Genomic DNA, 19,218 nt, shown 5'->3' with positions numbered 1-19,218 from the left:
ATTTTCCTTACTTTGCGTACCAAACACCGGAAAATGAATAAGATTACTACTTTTTTTCTGAGAAAATATTTTCTTGGAAAACATTTTCTGTTATACCAAACACACCCTATATTGGAATCTCATATGTAAAATATTCGAATTTCTAACATATTCATATTATGCTGCAGCTTTTTCGGATTTTTAAAATTGTGACTATATTTCAATTACCATTTGTAAATCTGGTTATTTCTAAACTTTTTCGCCGAGTTAAAGAAATGCTTTAGGTTGAAAATTCAGAGTCGCAATTCAGTTGGTAAAGCTTTAATTTTCTCTGAACACTATAAAAAATCTTTATTTTTAGCTAGCAATATCCAATTATCCGGATATTTTCCAACTAAGAGTTCAACTTCATTGCCCGAACACGATTGGTAATATCCAATTATCCGGATATTTTCCAACTAAGAGTTCAACTTCATTGCCCGAACACGATTAGTGCTAACCACACTAGGCGCCACCAATCTAGATATTTTCCTACTAAGAGGCTAACTTCATTACTCGAACACGATTGGTGCTGACCACACTAGGCGCTACGACGATAGCAAGAGGGGGTGGGAATAATCTTGCATCTTCACAAGCTTATTGTCCCAAAAGAACATGCACCTCTGTAAAATCACTAACTTGCTTAAAATGCTGGCATTAGCAAATAGGCTGGACAAAGTGTAGGTCCTTTGTCATATAACAAAAAATTCTTAACGCAAAGCTTTTTTCACTTAGTTCAGAAAGAAGCTTCTACAATATCAACATGGGTGAATGCATCATGGGAGTGTCGGGTTCAACTGAACTCAGTACTTTTGACGTGGAACATAAATTTAAGTGTAAAAGTTAACCAAAACTATAAAAACTACTATATGAACCCATAACTTTAAAAATACAATAAGTTCAATGCTAAGAACATCAGAGGTTTAATCTATAGAGTTCAAATCCTAAATCCGCCTCTGAATATAAAGCTCCAGAAATCTTGAACATGTGAAACTAGAATAGGAAAATGATAATACAATCTGTTTATCAAATACTTCTTTCTGCTTCTCTTGGGATCAATGGTGACAACCTATCTAGGGGTGGATGGATCATAACTTTTATGGATTGAACTAAAATCCAGTATTTTTGACAAGGAGCACGATCATATATGTGAAAAATAACTGAAATTTCAATAAATATTAAATTCTGAATTCATAATCTCAAAGATACAATGAGTTCAATGCAAAATTATTAAAGATTGAACCCATCAAAGTGTATATTCTGTATCTGCCTCTGAACCTACCCGAGAATAGTGCATATGAAGTCTACTCATCGAACGTACTCATAAATCCACCAAGAAATCCAGCACCATTGCAGTCACCACATAACATATCTTTTTTACCTCTAAAGAAAAAAAGTGAAAACATGAAGGATATGATAAATCAGACGGCGTTGCAGCATTTTTATCGACTTGCTTAAGAACAAAATTACAATATGAAACCATATTATCAAAACAAAAAGATGATAGTACAAGTACCTGCACAACCAACATAATCCACCAGCTTTGAACCGTCCATTGAAATGATCTACAGAGTTAACCCCTGTGCCTTTGCATTGTGAGCACGACACTGCACCTGAGAGCAATATGGCGTATAAGAAGCAGAACGTTCTGAACTAAATCCAAGTTGAAACGTATTATTTGAGGCCTCTGTAATCAATACGTATATATCTATTTCTGAAATAATCCCATAAAGGCAAATTTTAGCATGTAACACGGCAAGGTACCACTAAGGCTGCAGCAGTAACAAAAAAGGTTTTTGAATCCAGTACGCTGTAATTCTCAGACAAAACTTTGATTAATAATTTGAGGGAAGTTCGTAACAAAGGTGTTTTCCGTCGAGCACTCAACATCAAGAGTCAAATTACTAATTGAAGCAAATATTGTTTTAAGAAACGAAATCTCAAGTAGAGGTAAAGCAAACATTATATTGATAAAAGATATAATAGCTCTCGTACTAAAATCTAGGAGTACAAGATTTCTCACGAAAGTACTGCTTCCGTTACAGTGCTCTCCATTGCCACAATTCGATAACCATTGAATAAATAGAAAGGCAAAATTACAGTATTATGCAATATTAGTCACTTGAGACTCAAAACAGTATGAGAGTGTTTTCCGAGAGAAACACTGAGCCTTAAATCAATGACGCGAAAGAAAGTTTACAGCAATCCACTTACCATTTCCATCACAATTTTGACAGACAATGCTCCTTACTTTCGTGTCTTTGTCAGTGTCAGTGGCCTGGAAAATAGAGAATAATGTCAAAGCTCTGGCATAATTCAACCAACTCAAGGAAATAGAAGCAAAGATGATTTAGAGTTGGATCACAAAAAGAGGTGAAAGAAAAATTCTAGGAGAAAACCAAAGTTTCAATAGAACTACAGCTAGCATTAAGCCTAGGAGTTTCACATTTACAAATGAGAGACGAAAAAAGAAAGCGAGAAAAAGGTTACTGATCCCATCAGGAATGAAATTATGCCGCGTGACGCCGTTCATATAAATAGAGAGATAATTGGTATAATGCTGATGCCATCACATTAACAGAGGCAGAGCCAAGATGTCAACTTTATGGATTCTGAATTTTAGACCGGCGGCAACTTTATGGTTCTTAATTTAGTATTTTGCACATGTTTAACGCCTTTCTTAACACAAATAAGTGTTTGAGCAAATGCTACCGGGTTCGACCGAACCCATACCCGGGCTTCTAGCTCTGCGCCCCTGACCACATAGTTTTCAAATTCCCACGAACAAGTTTATTTGGCGGTTTACTTAGCCAAGTAGTGTCACCACAATACTGGACCAGTTTGAGCACAAAAACTTCTTAAGAACATTCATTGCTCCCGTCTCAAGTCAAGACTATGAGCACACAAACTTCTTAAAACCCTCCTCTCCATTCTCAAGTCAAGACTATAAGTCCATGAGCCCCCTTTAGTCCACCTAGCTCTGTACCGCCATCACGCTCTGAGTTATATATGTCTAATGCCATACTGGATCTTAGCCTTAGTGTCTAAACATTAAAGTCAAAAAATGTAGCCATTGCATATCAATTGAGCACATTTAACTGCAAATTTTCACAATTATCTAATACATAGAGGTCCAAAATTACCTTCACTTCCACAACTCTTGGAGCTGTAGGTAACATCTTTGATCCATTGAATCTTTCCTCCGGTGCAATTCCCATTAATCAGATTTAGACCTGACAAGAATATAAGATATCCCAATTACTACACACAAAAAAGAAATTTGAACCTTTACAACCGAACACATTAGCATTCTACACTTGCAGACCCATAAACAAACACAAAGAGTGACAATTATGCGTAAAGTCACTGAAATTTATCCACTGTAACAGTAAATACAAGTTTTTCACTACATTGAAGTAACCGCTACATGGTGTTCCTATCGCCTCGTTTTTCTTATTATCTTGTTGTTGTTACTCCTTCATGCTACTGCTTTCTTTTCATCTTTCCTTGAGCCGGGAGTCTATCAGAAACAGCCTTTCTACCTTCAAAGTAAGGGTAAGGTCTGCGTACACACTATCCTCCCCAGACCCCACTTATGGGATTATACTCAGTTTGTTGTTGTTGCCGGTGCTGTTGAAGTAACTAAACATTACCAACTATAATAGTTATTGAACTTTATCCATTAACAGTTTAGCCACATTAATGTACTTGAACTTTAACCACTATAACAATAAAATTCAGCTTCTTTTAAGTGTCAAAATATACTTTTGTGACTAGATTGTTATAGAAGGTGAAAAAGGGCAGTCTGGTGCACTAAGCTATAGTGGTCCGGGGAAGGACGGACCACAAAGGTCTATTGTATAGAACCTTAGACTGTATTTCTGCAAGAGCCTGTTTCCAGGGCTTGAACCCGCTACCTCTTGTCATGGTAATAATTTTACTAGTTACGCCAAGGCTCCCTTCCATTGTTATGAAAGGTAAAGTAACTAAAGTTTAACCACTACAATAGTTACTGAACTTTACCCATTTATAACAATTTTAGTCACATTAAAGTAACTAACTTTATCCATTAAAACAATAAAACTCAGCTTCATTTATTTAACAAACCATAATTGACAGAAAATACAACTACCTATTAAGCAAAAAGGGATAAATAAATTACAAGAACAAATAGAAGCCGGAATTTACCTGGTTTATTGACAGAATTGAATGAAGCTAAAGGTGAGAAACACAGAGAGTTTTCCATTAAGAAAATGAAATTCAGCTGTTTCTTGAATTAGTTGAAGTAACAAATTTGAGATGGAAAAAAGAAGTGAAGTTGGGAAAAGTGAAAGAGTTGCTAATTAAAGTGCTGGAAAATGTTAGGTTATAACGAAAACTACATGCAGCCGCAGGTTTACTACATAAGGATTATTCCTTTTTTGGTCTCTCCCCTCCGTTGATCTAGACTAAAATCTAAAAGTAAAATGACTAATATAACCTTCTCTCCAGCAGCCAAATAAGCAATAAAATATCTTCCATCCCATTCTTCGTGTCGTTTTATCCCAAAAAATACTTTAAAATATCTGTTGTTGTAAAAAATACTTGAGAATGTTATGAATAGTTTGTACATTGGATGCCCATATCGTTAATAACTTAAAGATTAAATCTCTTACTTTATGTCCATCATCTTTACTTTTTATGCCTATAAAAGGCCATGCAATTGCAATAGAAAGATACATCAAAGTGAAAGAAGAAAGCACTTCTCCCTTCTTTCTATCTCTTCTTATTTACATCTTACTGCATTGCTTTCATTTTATAACACGTTATCAGCACGAAGCTCTAATTTTATTCTTAAGTCCCGCTAAGTTGAGCCATATTTTATTAAGGTGTATATCATTATAATCATTTTATTTATGGCAGTACATATCATATGTTCACTGTTTGCAGATTACTTGTGCGCTTGGGCATCTTAAATAGTTTAAGTACATTGCAGTGATAAAATAACTATTTCCTTCCGTGCTCAACTCTTAGAGGACCTCAAAGTCATCAAACTAGCTATGCACTAATGTCATACTTATAATATTCATGGACTCCCTAGATCAAAACATATCTTTAAGGCATTTTGAAGAACTGTGAGAAATAAATTGACAAGCAATAATTTTATAGTTTAATTACTTTATATTTATTGGAACATATAAATAATGTTAGTCACGTTCAGTTCTATTAACACATATATATCAATAATATAAAGTGAAATGAAACAAGTATGTAATTTCTACTTTATGGCAAGAATAAAATGAAATAGTAGATTGTTAACATGATATAGCTCTATTTTCATTTCTTTTACCTTAATCGTTTTGTTTTCATTAATTGTTTATTATTATAATTATTTCTCTAACTTATTCATCTTTTATGATAGTTTTCATTATGTCAAATTTATCAAAACTTGAATTTGTGGCACTTGACATCACCGGGAGGAACTATTTATCATGGGTCCTTGATGCTGAAATTCACCTTGACGCTAAAGGTCTTGGAAATACTATTATACAAGGAATGAAGCATCAAATCAGGATAAAGCGAAGACCATGATTTTCCTTCATCATCATCTAGATGAAGGGTTAAAAACTGAATATTTAATCGTAAAAGATCCACTTGAATTGTGGATTAATTTGAAGGATCGGTATGACCACCTAAAACTTACAGTATTACCGAAAGCTCGGTATGAGTGGATACATTTAAGGTTACAAGACTTTAAAACCGTAAGTGAGTACAATTCTGCTATCTTTATAGTAAGTTCTATATTAAAATTATGTGGAGACATTATCACAGATGAGGACTTATTGGAAAAAATATTTTCTACTTTTCATGCTTCAAATGTGGTGCTACAATAACAATACCGTGAAAAAGGTTTTAAGAAATATTCTGAGTTAATCACATGCCTACTTGTGGCAGAGCAGAATAATACTCTATTAATTGAAAATCATGAAGCCCGTCCCACTAGGTCTGCTCTATTTCGGGAAGTGAATGCTATAGCAGCATATGATAAGTTTGAAAGAAAACAAAATAATTACCGTGGTCATGGACATGGTCGTAAACGTGGACGTGGCGGGGGGCGAAACAATTATCGTTATTATGGTGGAAATAAATTGGAGAACAATAAGAGTTCTCAAATTAATCATTCAAAAAGTAAAGCTAGTATGTGTCACCGATGTGGTATGAGAGGTCATTGGGCACGCATTTGTCGTACGCCAGAACATTTTGTCAAACTTTATCAAGCTTCCCTCAAGAAAAAAGAAAATAATGTGGTGGCACACTTGACCTTTCAAAATAATGATGATGAATCAGGTTCCTCAAACAAATATGACTAAGGCACATCTTGCATATAAAGATGATGATTTTGAAGGCCTAACAAATATTACTCATTTTGAACTTGGAGACTTCTTTGAGGATATTGACTGAAGAACTAATCATCTTACTAGGGAATGAAGCTATAAAAGTTCTTATTTTTATGTTTGCAACTAGTTTATTTTTCTTGAGTGTATTTTCCTAATGCGTCACGTGTTGCTAGTGTCTACATTCCTAATGTATTTCTTAACGTTTTTTTCCTGCTTGTCTTTCACATTTCTTATGATGTATTATTTGTCTTTTTTTTATGAAGAATATGAAAATTCTCCAGTCTCCAATTGGACTCAAGATTAATAAAGATGATATATGTCTTTTGGATAGTGCTACAACATACACTATTTTAAAAGATAAGAGATATTTCTCTTATATGGTAATGAAAGAAGCGAATGTTAATACAATATCCGGTAGTACAAGATTAATTGAAGGTTCTGGAAGAGCCAATTTATTACTACCAGGAGGAACAAATTTGGCTATTGATGAAGCATTATATTGTAGTAAATCTCAAAGAAACTTATTAAGTTTCAAAGATATTCGCCAAAATAGCTATCATATTGAGACTACAAATGATGAAAATATTGAATATCTTTATATTACTACAATAATGTCCGGTAAGAAATATGTGCTTGAAATGTTACCTGCTCTTTCCTCCGGCTTATACTACACAAGTATTAGCAGGATTGAAACACATGCCGTAGTAAACGAGAAGTTTACTAATCAAGATAATTTTATTATTTGGCATGACCGGTTGGGCCATCCTGGTTCTAATATGATGCGTAAAATAATTGAGAATTCACATGGACATGCAATGAAGAATCAGAAGATTCTTCAATTTAAGGAATTCTCTTGTGCTGCATGTTCTCAAGGAAAATTAATTATTAGACCATCAACTATTAAAGTTAGGATGGAATCCCCTGCATTTCTGGAACGTATACATGGTGATATATGCAAGCCCATTCACTCTCCTTATGGACCATTCAAATATTATATGGGTTTGGTAGATGCATCTACAAGATGGTCACATGTGTGCTTACTATCAACTCGCAATATGGCATTTGCGAGATTGTTGGCTCAAATAATAAAGCTAAGAGCACAATTTTCAGATTATGCAATTAAGACAATTCGTCTTGATAATGCTGGTGAATTTACATCCCAAGCATTTAATGATTATTGTATTTCAACTGGGATAATAATTGAGCATCCGGTTGCTCATGTTCATACACAAAATGGTCTAGCAGAATCATTGATCAAACGCCTCCAATTAATTGCTAGACCAATGCTTATGAGAACAAAATTTCCTATTTCAATATGGGGTCATGCTATTTTGCACGCAGCAGCACTTGTGCGGATAAGGCCCACAAGTTAATCATAAAGTCTCCCCATTACAATTGGCTTTTGGTCAGGAGCCAAATATTTTCCATCTTAGGATCTTTGGTTGTGCGATATATGTTCCAATTGCTCCACCACAATGCACAAAGATGGGTCCTCAAAGAAGGTTGGGGATATATGTTGGATATGAATCTCCTTCTATTATAAAATATCTAGAGCCGATGACTGGAGATTTATTTACGGCAAGATTTTCTGATTGCTATTTTGATGAATCAATATATCCAACATTAGGGGGAGAAAATAAGTAGCTGAAAAGAAGATAGATTGGAATGCATTATCACTATCTCATTTAGATCCTCGAACAAATCAATGTGAACAAGAGGTTCAAAAGATTATTCGTTTACAAAATATTACAAATCAATTGCCAGATGCATTCACTGACCTACCAAGGGTGACTAAGTCACATATTCCAGCTGCTAATGCTCCAATTCGAGTTGATATCCCAACAGGACAATTAATTAAAGCAAATGAGTCTAAGCCATGCTTGAAACGTGATAGACCAATCGGTTCTAAAGATAAAAATCCTCGAAGAAGAAAAGGAGCAAGTGATCAAAGTGAACATAACACAGAGGTAGTGGCTCAAGAAGAGCCCCAAGACATAACAAATAATAAGACCTTAGAGGAGGTCCAGGTACCTGAAAATAATAAGAATGAAGAGATATCAATAAGTTATGTCTCAACCGGGAAAAGGTGGAATCGAAATAATATTGTTATAGATAACATTTTTGCTTATAACATTGATGTTGAAATAATGCAACAAGATGAGGATCTTGAACAAAAATCTGTCAATGAATGTAGACAGAGAAATGATTGGCCAAAATGAAAAGACGCTATCCAGGCAGAGTTAACTTCACTTGGAAAACGTGAAGTCTTCGGATCCATAGTTCGAACACCTGAAGGCATAAAGCCAGTAGGGTATAAATGGGTTTTTCTGCGAAAACGAAATGATAAAATGAAGTCATTAGATATAAAGCGAGACTTATGACATAAGGGTTTTTCCAAAGGCGTGGAATTGATTATATGGAGACATATTCTCCTGTAGTGGATGCTATCACCTTCAGGTATCTCATAAATATGGCAGTGCAAGAAAAACTTGATATGCATCTAATGGATGTTGTTACAGCCTATTTGTATGGATCATTAGACAACGAAATTTTTATGAAAGTACCTGAGGGATTTAAAGTGCCAGAAGCATATAAAAGTTTTCGAGAAACTTGTTCAATAAAGCTTCAGAAATCTTTATACGGATTGAAACAATCAGGTCGTATGTGGTACAATCGCCTGAGTGAATACCTGTTGAAAGAAGGGTACAAGAATGATCCAATTTGTCCTTGTGTCTTTATAAAAAGGTCTGGATCTGAATTTGTTATAATCGCTGTGTATGTTGATGATTTAAATATCATTGGAACTCCTGAGGAGCTTCCAAAAACAGTAGACTGTTTGAAGAAAGAATTTGAAATGAAAGATCTTGGAAAGACAAAATTTTGTCTTGGTCTACAAATTGAGTATATGAAAGATGGAATATTTGTCCATCAATCAACATACACCGAAAAGATTTTAAAGCGATTCTATATGGATAAAGCACATCCATTGAGTACCCCGATGGTTGTGAGATCACTTGATATAAAGAAAGATCCATTCCGACCTCATGAAAATGATGAAGAGCTTCTTGGTGCCGAAGTACCATATCTTAGTGCAATTGGGGCATTAATGTATCTTGCCAATAATTCCCGACCAGATATAGCTTTCTCAGTAAGCTTATTGGCAAGATTTAGTACTTCGCCAACACAAAGACACTGGAATGGTATTAAACATATATTCAGATACCTCCAAGGGACCATTGATATGGGTTTATTTTATTCAAATGAATCCAAGCCATCATTGATTGGTTATATAGCATTCATAAATTGCGGAATTTAACGATAATAACAGCAGGAACCATCCCGACACAGCCCAAACTGGGGTGTCACAAATCATGATCTACTACAGAATCTACTATAGGTCTACAAAGTACGGAATTCGATAAAACAGTCTGAAGAAAACATAAATGATAGAGGATAAGAGAGACAAGGGGCTGCGGACCTCAACAGCTACCTCGTAACTCCAAATCACTACCTAGCCTAGAAGGAATCAGCGCTCAGGAACGGACTCTGCGATGCCTGAATCTGCACACATGGTGCAGGGAGTAATGTGAGTACTCCGACTCAGTGAGTAATAATTACAAATAATGGCTGAAAGTATGAAAATACATAAAGGCACAAAGCAATTCCATATCAAGCAGTAAAATCACTTTAAGCAGTAAATCAGTGAAGAAATCAAATGATATTCCTTTTGAAAACAAGTAACAGGTAATTTAACAGGTAAATGACATGTAAAAAATTCGCCCCTCGGGCACAATATCAATCGCTCGGCATAATATCAGCCCCTCGGGCTCACTCTCAGTGCAGTATCAGCCCCTCGGGCTACCTCACAATCACTCAGCATAATGGTCAGCCATTGTTACCTGACCAAATTGCATCATACAGTATCATTGTTACCACTATTTCAAATCACATGGGTACCCGCGCTCACTGTGGGTGTGCAGACTCCGGAGGGGCCCCTTACGGCCCAAGCGCTATATCAAGCCACCTCGTGGAATCATCACTCAGCATATCCTCACATCACTCAATCCACCGCGTGGCATATAAAGTATCTCAGACCATCGACCTCATATCACTCAACATATCCTCACATATGGCCCTCGGCCTCACTCAGTCCGAAATTCCTCACAAGCCCCTCGGGCATTAGTAAAATAGTAGATCTCAGCCAAAACATCATTTAGAAATATCATTTAAGTTTCCAATCTGAGTAAAAGTGGATGAGTTTGTAAAACAGTAGAGATAAACAGGATTGAGTTCATGTAATAAGTCAAAACAGTGAGGAAACAATGATAAAAATCCCCGAAGAGTTCAATTAGTTAGCACGAAGCCCAAATATGACAATCAGCCCAGATCATGATGATAACAAATACATTTCAGTCAAATATTCGGTAAAATCATCAATCGGGATGGACCAAGTCAAAATCCCCAGTAGTAAAAGACCCCACACTCATCATCCAGCGCGTATCTTGCCTCAATATAGTACTACGATGTGCAAATCCGGGGTTCAAACCATCAAGACATCATTTACAATCATTACTCACCTCGAACAGGTGAAATCTCTAGCTCGCAACGTCTTTGCCCCTCCAATCGGCCTCCACACGCGTCGAAACTAACCAAAATCAGAGCGAATACATTACAATATGCTAAGGGGACAATACCCAATCGAAAAATATTAAGAATCTCGAAATTAGCAAAACCCGAGCCCCGGGCCCACATCTCGAAATCGGGTAAAATTTATATTTTTAGAATCCTCATGCCCTCACGAGTCTAACCATACCAAAATTATCCAATTCTGATACCATTTGGTCCTTCAAATCATCATTTTACATTTTTGAATGGTTTCACAATTTTCTTCGCAAATTCCATTTCAAATCACAAATTAAATGATGAATTCAGTGATAGGTTCATGTATTCTAGCCAAATCTGAGTTAAAATCACTTACCCCGATGAATTTCTTGAAAAACCTTTGAAAAATCGCCAAAATCCGAGCTCTCTAGGTCAAAATATTAAATAAAACCCAAAACCTCATATTTATAGAGTACCCCTCGGATACCGACACCGCTGACCGTACAAAAATGACCGCGGTCCGCGCAAAAATGACCGCGGCCGCGCAGATCTTGCTCTGCAGGGACATGCATTAGTATTTTGGCCACAACTTTCGTTTTTGAATCACCTCAAAATTCCTTGTAGATCAAAAGATATGAGCTTCCGAAGTAGGACCAGCAACCTGCAGTCTTCACGACCGCGGCCACTTTGACGCGGCCAGCACTAGGCCAGCGCACCAGTGTGAAAGGGAGCACGGTCCACGCCAAAACTGCTGCTCCCTCCATTTTTCTGAGTTCCGGGGTGTCCGTACTCGCTCAAAACTCACCCGAAACACACCCGAGGCCCCCGGGACCTCAACCAAAAGCACCAACGCATCCTAAACATTATTCAACCTCGTTCCAATCATCAAAACACCTTGACTAACACCAAAATCATCAAATCACATCGAATTCAAGCCTATGAATCTCAAGAACTTCCAAATTCCATTTTTGATAAAAAAAACCCAACCAAACCACGTCCGAATGACCTCAAATTTTGCAGACAAGTCCAAAATGACATAACGAAGTTACATAAACTCTCGGAATTCCATTCCGGCCCTCGGATCAAAATCTCCCTATCAACCGGAATTCGCCAAAATACTAACTTCGCCAATTCAAGCCTAATTCTACATCGTACCTCCAAAACTACTTCCGATCACTCTCCTAAGTCACAAATCACCTCCCGAAGCTAACCGAACCATCGGAACTCACATCCGAACCCTCTAATACATAAGTCAACATCCGATTGACTTTTCCAACTTAAGCCTTCTTAAAAGAGACTAAGTGTTTTATTTTTTATTAAAACCACTTCAAATCAACTCGATTACACAAGATATGGATAATGAAACATAAGGAAGCTAAAAGTGGGGAAAACGGAGTGGCAACTCATGAGACGGCGGGCCGGGTCGTCACATCCTCCCCAACTTAAACAAACGTTCATCCTCGAACGAGTCAAGAAACATACCTGAAGCCTCAAACAGATGAGGATATCTGCTCTGTATCTCCCGCTCGGTCTCCCAGGTAGCCTCATCCATGGGCCGACCTCTCCACTGCACCTTCACTGAGGCTATATCCTTTGACCTCAACTTTCGAACCTGGCGACCCAAAATAGCTACTGGCTCCACATCAAAAGTCAAATCATCATCCAACCAAACCGTGTTGTAGTCCAAAACATGAGACGGATCCCCACTATACTTCCGGAGCATAGAAACATGAAATACCGGATGCACACTCGACAGACTGGGTGGCAAAGCAAGCTCATAAGCCACCTCCCCAATCCTCCGAAGCACCTCAAAAAGTCCAATGAACCGAGGACTCAACTTGCCTTTCTTCCCAAATCTCATAACACCCTTCATGGGCGAAACCTTCAGCAAGACCTTCTCATCGACCATGTAGGACACATCTCGAACCTTCCGGTCCGCATAACTCTTCTAACGCGACTGCGCTGTACGAAGCCTCTCCTATATCACCTTCGCCTTCTCTAAGGCATCCTGAACCAAATCTGTCCCTAATAGTCTAGCCTCGCCGGGCTCGAACCAACCAACCGGAGATCTATACCGCCTCCCGTACAAAGCCTCATATGGAGCCATCTGAATACTCGACTGGTAGCTGTTGTTGTAAGCAAACTCTGAAAGTGGTAGAAACTTATCCCACGAACCTCCAAAGTCAATAACACAATCATGCAACATGTCCTCCAATATCTGAATAGTACGCTCGGACTGTCCGTCTGTCTGAGGATGAAACACTGTGCTCGGCTCTACCTGAGTACCCAACTCTCTCTGCACGGCTCTTTAAAACTGCGAAGTAAACTGCGTACCTCTATCTGAGATGATGGAAACAGGAACACCATGCAACCGAACAATCTCCCGGATATAAATCCCTGCCAACCACTCTGAAGAATAAGTAGTACACACAGGAATGAAGTGCGTAGACTTGGTCAGCCGATCCACAATCACCCAAATAGCATAGAACTTCTTCAAAGTCCGAGGAAGTCCAACCACAAAGTCCATCGTGATTCTCTCCCACTTCCACTCAGGAATAACCATCTACTGAAATAAGCCACCCGGTCTCTGATGCTCATACTTCACCTGCTGACAATTGAGACACCGAGCTACGAATCCCACAATATCTTTCTTCATTTTTCTCCACCAATAGTGCTGCCTCAAATCCTGATACATCTTCGCGGCACCCGGATGAATGGAATACTGCGAGCTATGGGCCTCCTCCAGAATCAGCTCTCTAAGCCCATCCACATTGGGCACACAAATCCAACCCTGCATCCTCAACACACCATCATCACCGATGGTCACATCTCTGGCATCATCATGCTGGACTCTGTCCCTAAGGACAAGCAAATGCGGATCATCATATTGGCGCTCTCTGATGCGATCATATAAAGAAGACCGAGAAACCACACAAGCCAACACCCGACTGGGCTCCGAAATATCCAACCTCACAAACCGATTGGATAAGGCCTGAACATCAACTGCAAGAGGTCTCTCCCCAACTGGAATATATGCCAAACTCTCCATACTCACTGCCTTTCGGCTCAAAGCATCGGCCACCACATTGGCCTTTCCCGGATGGTACAGAATAGTGATATCATAATCCTTAAGCAACTCCAGCCATCTTTGCTGCCTCAAATTAAGATCCTTTTGCTTGAACAAATGCTGAAAACTACGATGATCAGTGAAAACCTCACAAGATACGCCATACAAGTAATGTCTCCAAATCTTCAATGAGTGAAATATGGTAGCCAACTCCAAATCATGAACGGGGTAGTTCTTCTCGTGGGGCTTCAACTGACGAGAATCATAAGCAATAACTCTACCCTCTTGCATCAATACACAACCAATCCCAACTCTCGAAGCATCAAAATACACAGTATATGAACCCGAAGCTGATGGCAAAACCAGTACTGGAGCTGTGGTCAAGGCTATCTTGAGCTTCTGAAGGCGCTGCTCACACTCTTTCGACCATACGAATGGAGCACCCTTCTGAGTCAACTTGGTCAAGGGCGATGCAATGGATGAAAATCCCTGAACAAACTGGCGATAATAGCCTGCTAACCCAAGAAAGCTACGAATCTCTGTGGCTGAGGATGGTTTGGGCCGACTCTGAACCGCCTCTATCTTCTTTGGATCAACCTGTATACCCTCGCTGGACAACACGTGCCCCAAGAAAGCCACTAAACTGAGCCAAAACTCACACTTGGAGAATTTTGCATAGAGCTTCTCCTCCCTCAATCTCTACAACACAACCCTCAAGTGTTCCGCATGCTCCTCCTGACTAAGCGAGTACACCAGAATATTGTCAATGAATACAATAACGAATGAATCCAGATAAGGCCGAAATACACTGTTCATCAAATGCATGAATGCTGCTGGGGCATTGGTTAGCCCGAAAGACATAACAAGAAACTCATAATGACAATATCTGCCTGAAAGCAGTCTTAAGAATATCTGAATCCCTGATCTTCAACTGGTGATAACCCGAACGGAGATCAATCTTGGAGAACACCCTTGCTCCCTGAAGCTGATCAAAAGGATACTTGTTCTTGATCATTACTTTGTTCAATTGCCTATAATCAATGCACATTCTCATTGTGCCATCCTTCTTCTTAACAAACAAAACTGGTGCACCCCAAGGGGACACACTAGGTCGAATGAACCTCTTATCTAGGAGTTCCTGGAACTGTTCTTTCGATTCCTTCAACTCTGTTGGAGCCATACGATAAGGCGGAATAGAAATGGGTTGAGTGCCCGGCACCAGGTCAATACCAAAATCAATATCCCTGTCCGGTGGTATGCCTGATAGGTCTGCAGGAAAAACATCAGGAAAATCCCTCACGACTGGGACAGAATCAATACTATGAGTCTAAGCTCCAACATCCCTCACAAATGCTAGATATGAAAGGAAACCCTTCCCAACCATACGTTGGGCCTTCAAGAAAGAGATTACTCTACTAGGGATATAATCAGTCACACCATGTCATTCAATCTACGGTACACCCGGTATAGCCAAAGTGACTGTCTTAGCATGACAGTCTAGAATAGCACGACACGGAGATAGCCAATCCATGCCCAAAATGACATCAAAATCCACCATGCTCAATAGCAATAGATCCAGACCCCCAATAGTCACCACACATGACCGGTACACACGGTCTACAACAACAGTATCGCCCACTGGGGTAGATACATGAACAGGTAAAGCAAGAAACTCACGGGGCGTACCTAAATAACGAGCAAAGTATGATGACACATAAGAAAAGGTAGAATCGTGATCAAATAATACAGAGGCGTCGCTGTGGCAGACTGAAACAATACCTATAATGACAGCATCTGAAGCAATAACATCTGGCCTGCCAGGAAGTGCATAGAAATGGGTCTGACCGCCCCCGATCTACCTCCCTCTCTGGGGCGACCCCTAGCCGCATAACCTCCACCCCTAGCTGGTTGGGCGGGTAGTGAGGTAATTGGAGTAGTAGTCGAGGGCTGACCCCTCTGCTGAGATGAACTAGCCATACGACGAGGACACTGCCTCCACACATGTCCAAACTCTCCACACTCATAACAACTCCCAGGTGCTGGAGAAGAGGACTGAAGGTAACCCCTCGAATCAGAGTGACCAGCTGATGCACTCGGCATAAAAGAACCCTGAGCTGACGGGGCACGAGATGAACTCTAGGCTGGAAGGGCACTAAGTGATGACTGGCCCCGCTGAGATCCATGATGACCATGACCCGAAGATGCCCCGCGATACTCTAGGCGGGCTGACTGAGCATGCCTGAAAGAATGGCCTCTACCATGTTGAAACTGGCCCCTCGAAGAAGCACCACTATAACTGCCAGATGCTCGAGGCCTCTTGGCCTCCCTCTCCTCCTGATCCTGACGGTGAACCGTCTCAATCTCACAAGCTATATTGACCACCTCCTCGAACGTAGCACCCAACACCCTCTGTCGGGTCATAAGAATACGGAGGTGACAGTTGAGGCCATCAACAAATCTCCTGATCCTCTCACGATCTGTCGGAACCATCCAAATGGCATGACGGGACAACTCAGAAAACCTCAACTCATACTGTGACACAGTCATATCCCCTTGTCGCAACCACTCAAACTGTCTACACAGCTCCTCTCTGCGGGACTGCGGCACATACTTCTCCAAAAAGAGAGTGGAGAGCTGCTGCCAAGTAAGGGGCGCTGCTCCAACCGGCCTACGCCTCTCATACGCCTCCCACCATGTGAAGGCAGCCCCAGTAAACTGAAATGTGGTAAATGCCACACCACTAGTCTCAAGAATCCCGGTTGTACGGAGCATCCGTTGACACTTATCAAGAAAACCCTGGGCATCCTCGCCCTCGGTACCACTGAATGACGGAGGCTGGAGTCTACCAAACCTCTCAAGACGACGCTGCTCATCATCCGACATAACCGGCACAACAAACTCCTGAGCTGGTGCAACCGGCTGAGATGGAGGTGCCCCCGGTATCTGTAGTCCCTGCACTACCTGCTCAGGTGTGCGAGCAGCGGGGGTCTGATTGCCTCCCCCGGCCTGTGAAGTAGCTGCTGCTGTAGTGGCTGAAACTGCCTGAGCCAGGCCAGTACAAACTGATAAGATCTGTGCCAAGGCCTCCTGAAGACCCAGAACCACGATAGGCACAGCTGGTGCCTGAACTGGTGCTGCTGGAGCATCTATAGCGGGAGCCTGATCTGGAGCTGGGGCAGCCGATACATCAATAGGTGCTGCCCTCGCTGCTCTACCTCTGCCACGTCCACGACCGCATCCACGGCCTCTGGTGGCCTCAGTGGGTGGCACTGGTGGTCGTCCACCTCGTCCGGTAGCTCGCGTCCTCACCATCTGTGAGAGAATGGAATATTAGAAGTTTAGTACTCGAACCAACTAGTTCGCACGACAAGAGTTTCAAGAAAATGAAATTTTTCCTAAAGGTTTTGCAGCCTATCGAGGATAAATACAGACGTCTCCGCACCGATCCGCAATACTCTACAAAACCTGCTCATGACTCGTGAGACCTAAGTAACCTAGGCTCTGATACCAACTTGTCACGACTCAATCCCGAACCCGGTCGTGATGGCGCCTCTCTTGAAGATAAAGCCAGCCAGACCCAAACGGAACAACTCTTTTAAACAGTTAATCTTCATAAAAAGTAATAAAATATAACATAGCATTCATAAATTGCAGATTTTAACGATAATAACAGCAGGAACCATCCCGACACAGCCCAAACTGGGGTGTCACAAATCATGATCTACTACAGAATCTACTATAGGTCTACAAAGTACGGAATTCGATAAAACAGTCTGAAGAAAACATAAATGATAGAGGATAAGAGAGACAAGGGGCTGCGGACGTCAACAGCTACCTCGTAACTCCAAATCACTACCTAGCCTAGAAGGAATCAGCGCTCAAGAACGGACTCTGCGATGCCTGAATCTGCACACATGGTGCAGGGAGTAATGTGAGTACTCCGACTCAGTGAGTAATAATTACAAATAATGGCTGAAAGTATGAAAATACATAAAGGCACAAAGCAATTCCATATCAAGCAGTAAAATCACTTTAAGCAGTAAATCAGTGAAGAAATCAAATGATATTCCTTTTGAAAACAAGTAACAGGTAATTTAACAGGTAAATGACATGTAAAAAATTCGCCCCTCGGGCACAATATCAATCGCTCGGCATAATATCAGCCCCTCGGGCTCACTCTCAGTGCAGTATCAGTCCCTCGGGCTACCTCACAATCACTCAGCATAATGGTCAGCCATTGTTACCTGACAAAATTGCATCATACAGTGTCATTGTTACCACTGTTTCAAATCACATGGGTACCCGCGCTCACTATGGGTGTGCAAACTCCGGAGTGGCCCCTTACGGCCCAAGCGATATATCAAGCCACCTCGTGGCATCATCACTCAGCATATCCTCACATCACTCAAGCCACCGCGTGGCATATAAAGTATCTCAGGCCCTCGGCCTCATATCACTCAACATATCCTCACATATGGCCCTCGGCCTCACTTAGTCCGAAATTCCTCACAAGCCCCTCGGGCATTAGTAAAATAGTAGTTCTCAGCCAAAACATCATTTAGAAATATCATTTAAGTTTCCAATCTGAGTAAAAGTGGCTGAGTTTGTAAAACAGTAGAGATAAACAGGACTGAGTTCAAGTAATAAGTCAAAACAGTGAGGAAACAATGATAAAAATCCCCGAAGGGTTCAATTAGTTAGCACGAAGCCCAAATATGGCAATCCGCCCAGATCATGATGATAACAAATAAATTTCAGTCAAATATTCGGTAAAATCATCAATCAGGATGGACCAAGTCACAATCCCCAGTGGTAAAAGACCCCACGCTCATCATCAAACCCTCAGGACATCATTTACAATCATTACTCACCTCGAACAGGTGAAATCTCTAGCTCGCGACGTCTTTGCCCCTCCAATCGGCCTCCACGCGCATCGAATCTAACCAAAATCAGAGCGAATACATCACAATATGCTAAGGGGACAATACCCAATCGAAAACAATTGAAAAATATCAAGAATCTCGAAATTAGCAAAACCCGAGCCCCAGGCCCACGTCTCGAAATCGGGTAAAATTTACATTTTCAGAATCCTCATGCCCTCACGAGTCTAATCATACCAAAATTATCCAATTCCGATATCATTTGGTCCTTCAA

At 40.3% G+C, this 19,218-nt stretch overlaps 1 protein-coding gene across 1 annotated transcript; it reads right to left on the bottom strand.

Annotated features, from left to right (window-relative positions):
* Window positions 1-1,166: 1,166 nt before the first annotated feature.
* Window positions 1,167-4,430, bottom strand: LOC104234747 (protein BUNDLE SHEATH DEFECTIVE 2, chloroplastic-like). The gene is made up of 5 exons (XM_009788367.2): window positions 4,207-4,430; window positions 3,162-3,251; window positions 2,233-2,296; window positions 1,535-1,631; window positions 1,167-1,401 (listed from the first exon to the last, which is right to left on the bottom strand). The coding sequence occupies exons 2-5, from the start codon at window positions 3,234-3,236 to the stop codon at window positions 1,323-1,325; spliced, it is 315 nt and encodes a 104-aa protein (XP_009786669.1). The 5' UTR covers window positions 3,237-3,251; window positions 4,207-4,430; the 3' UTR covers window positions 1,167-1,322.
* Window positions 4,431-19,218: the final 14,788 nt, after the last annotated feature.

The sequence above is a fragment of the Nicotiana sylvestris genome, chromosome 6, assembly GCF_000393655.2.
Source record: "Nicotiana sylvestris chromosome 6, ASM39365v2, whole genome shotgun sequence".
NCBI classification, from domain to species: Eukaryota; Viridiplantae; Streptophyta; class Magnoliopsida; order Solanales; family Solanaceae; genus Nicotiana; species Nicotiana sylvestris.
This window is presented reverse-complemented; position numbering and strand designations above follow the sequence as displayed.

Coding starts and splice junctions, on each gene's coding strand:
- LOC104234747 (XM_009788367.2), bottom strand. CDS start 3,236: ATGGGAATTGCACCGGAGGAAAGATTCAATGGATCAAAGATGTTACCT. Junction 1,632..2,232: donor TCAAAATTGTGATGGAAATG/GTAAGTGGATTG, acceptor TATTGCTCTCAG/GTGCAGTGTCGTGCTCACAA. Junction 1,402..1,534: donor GGATTATGTTGGTTGTGCAG/GTACTTGTACTA, acceptor TTTTTTCTTTAG/AGGTAAAAAAGATATGTTAT.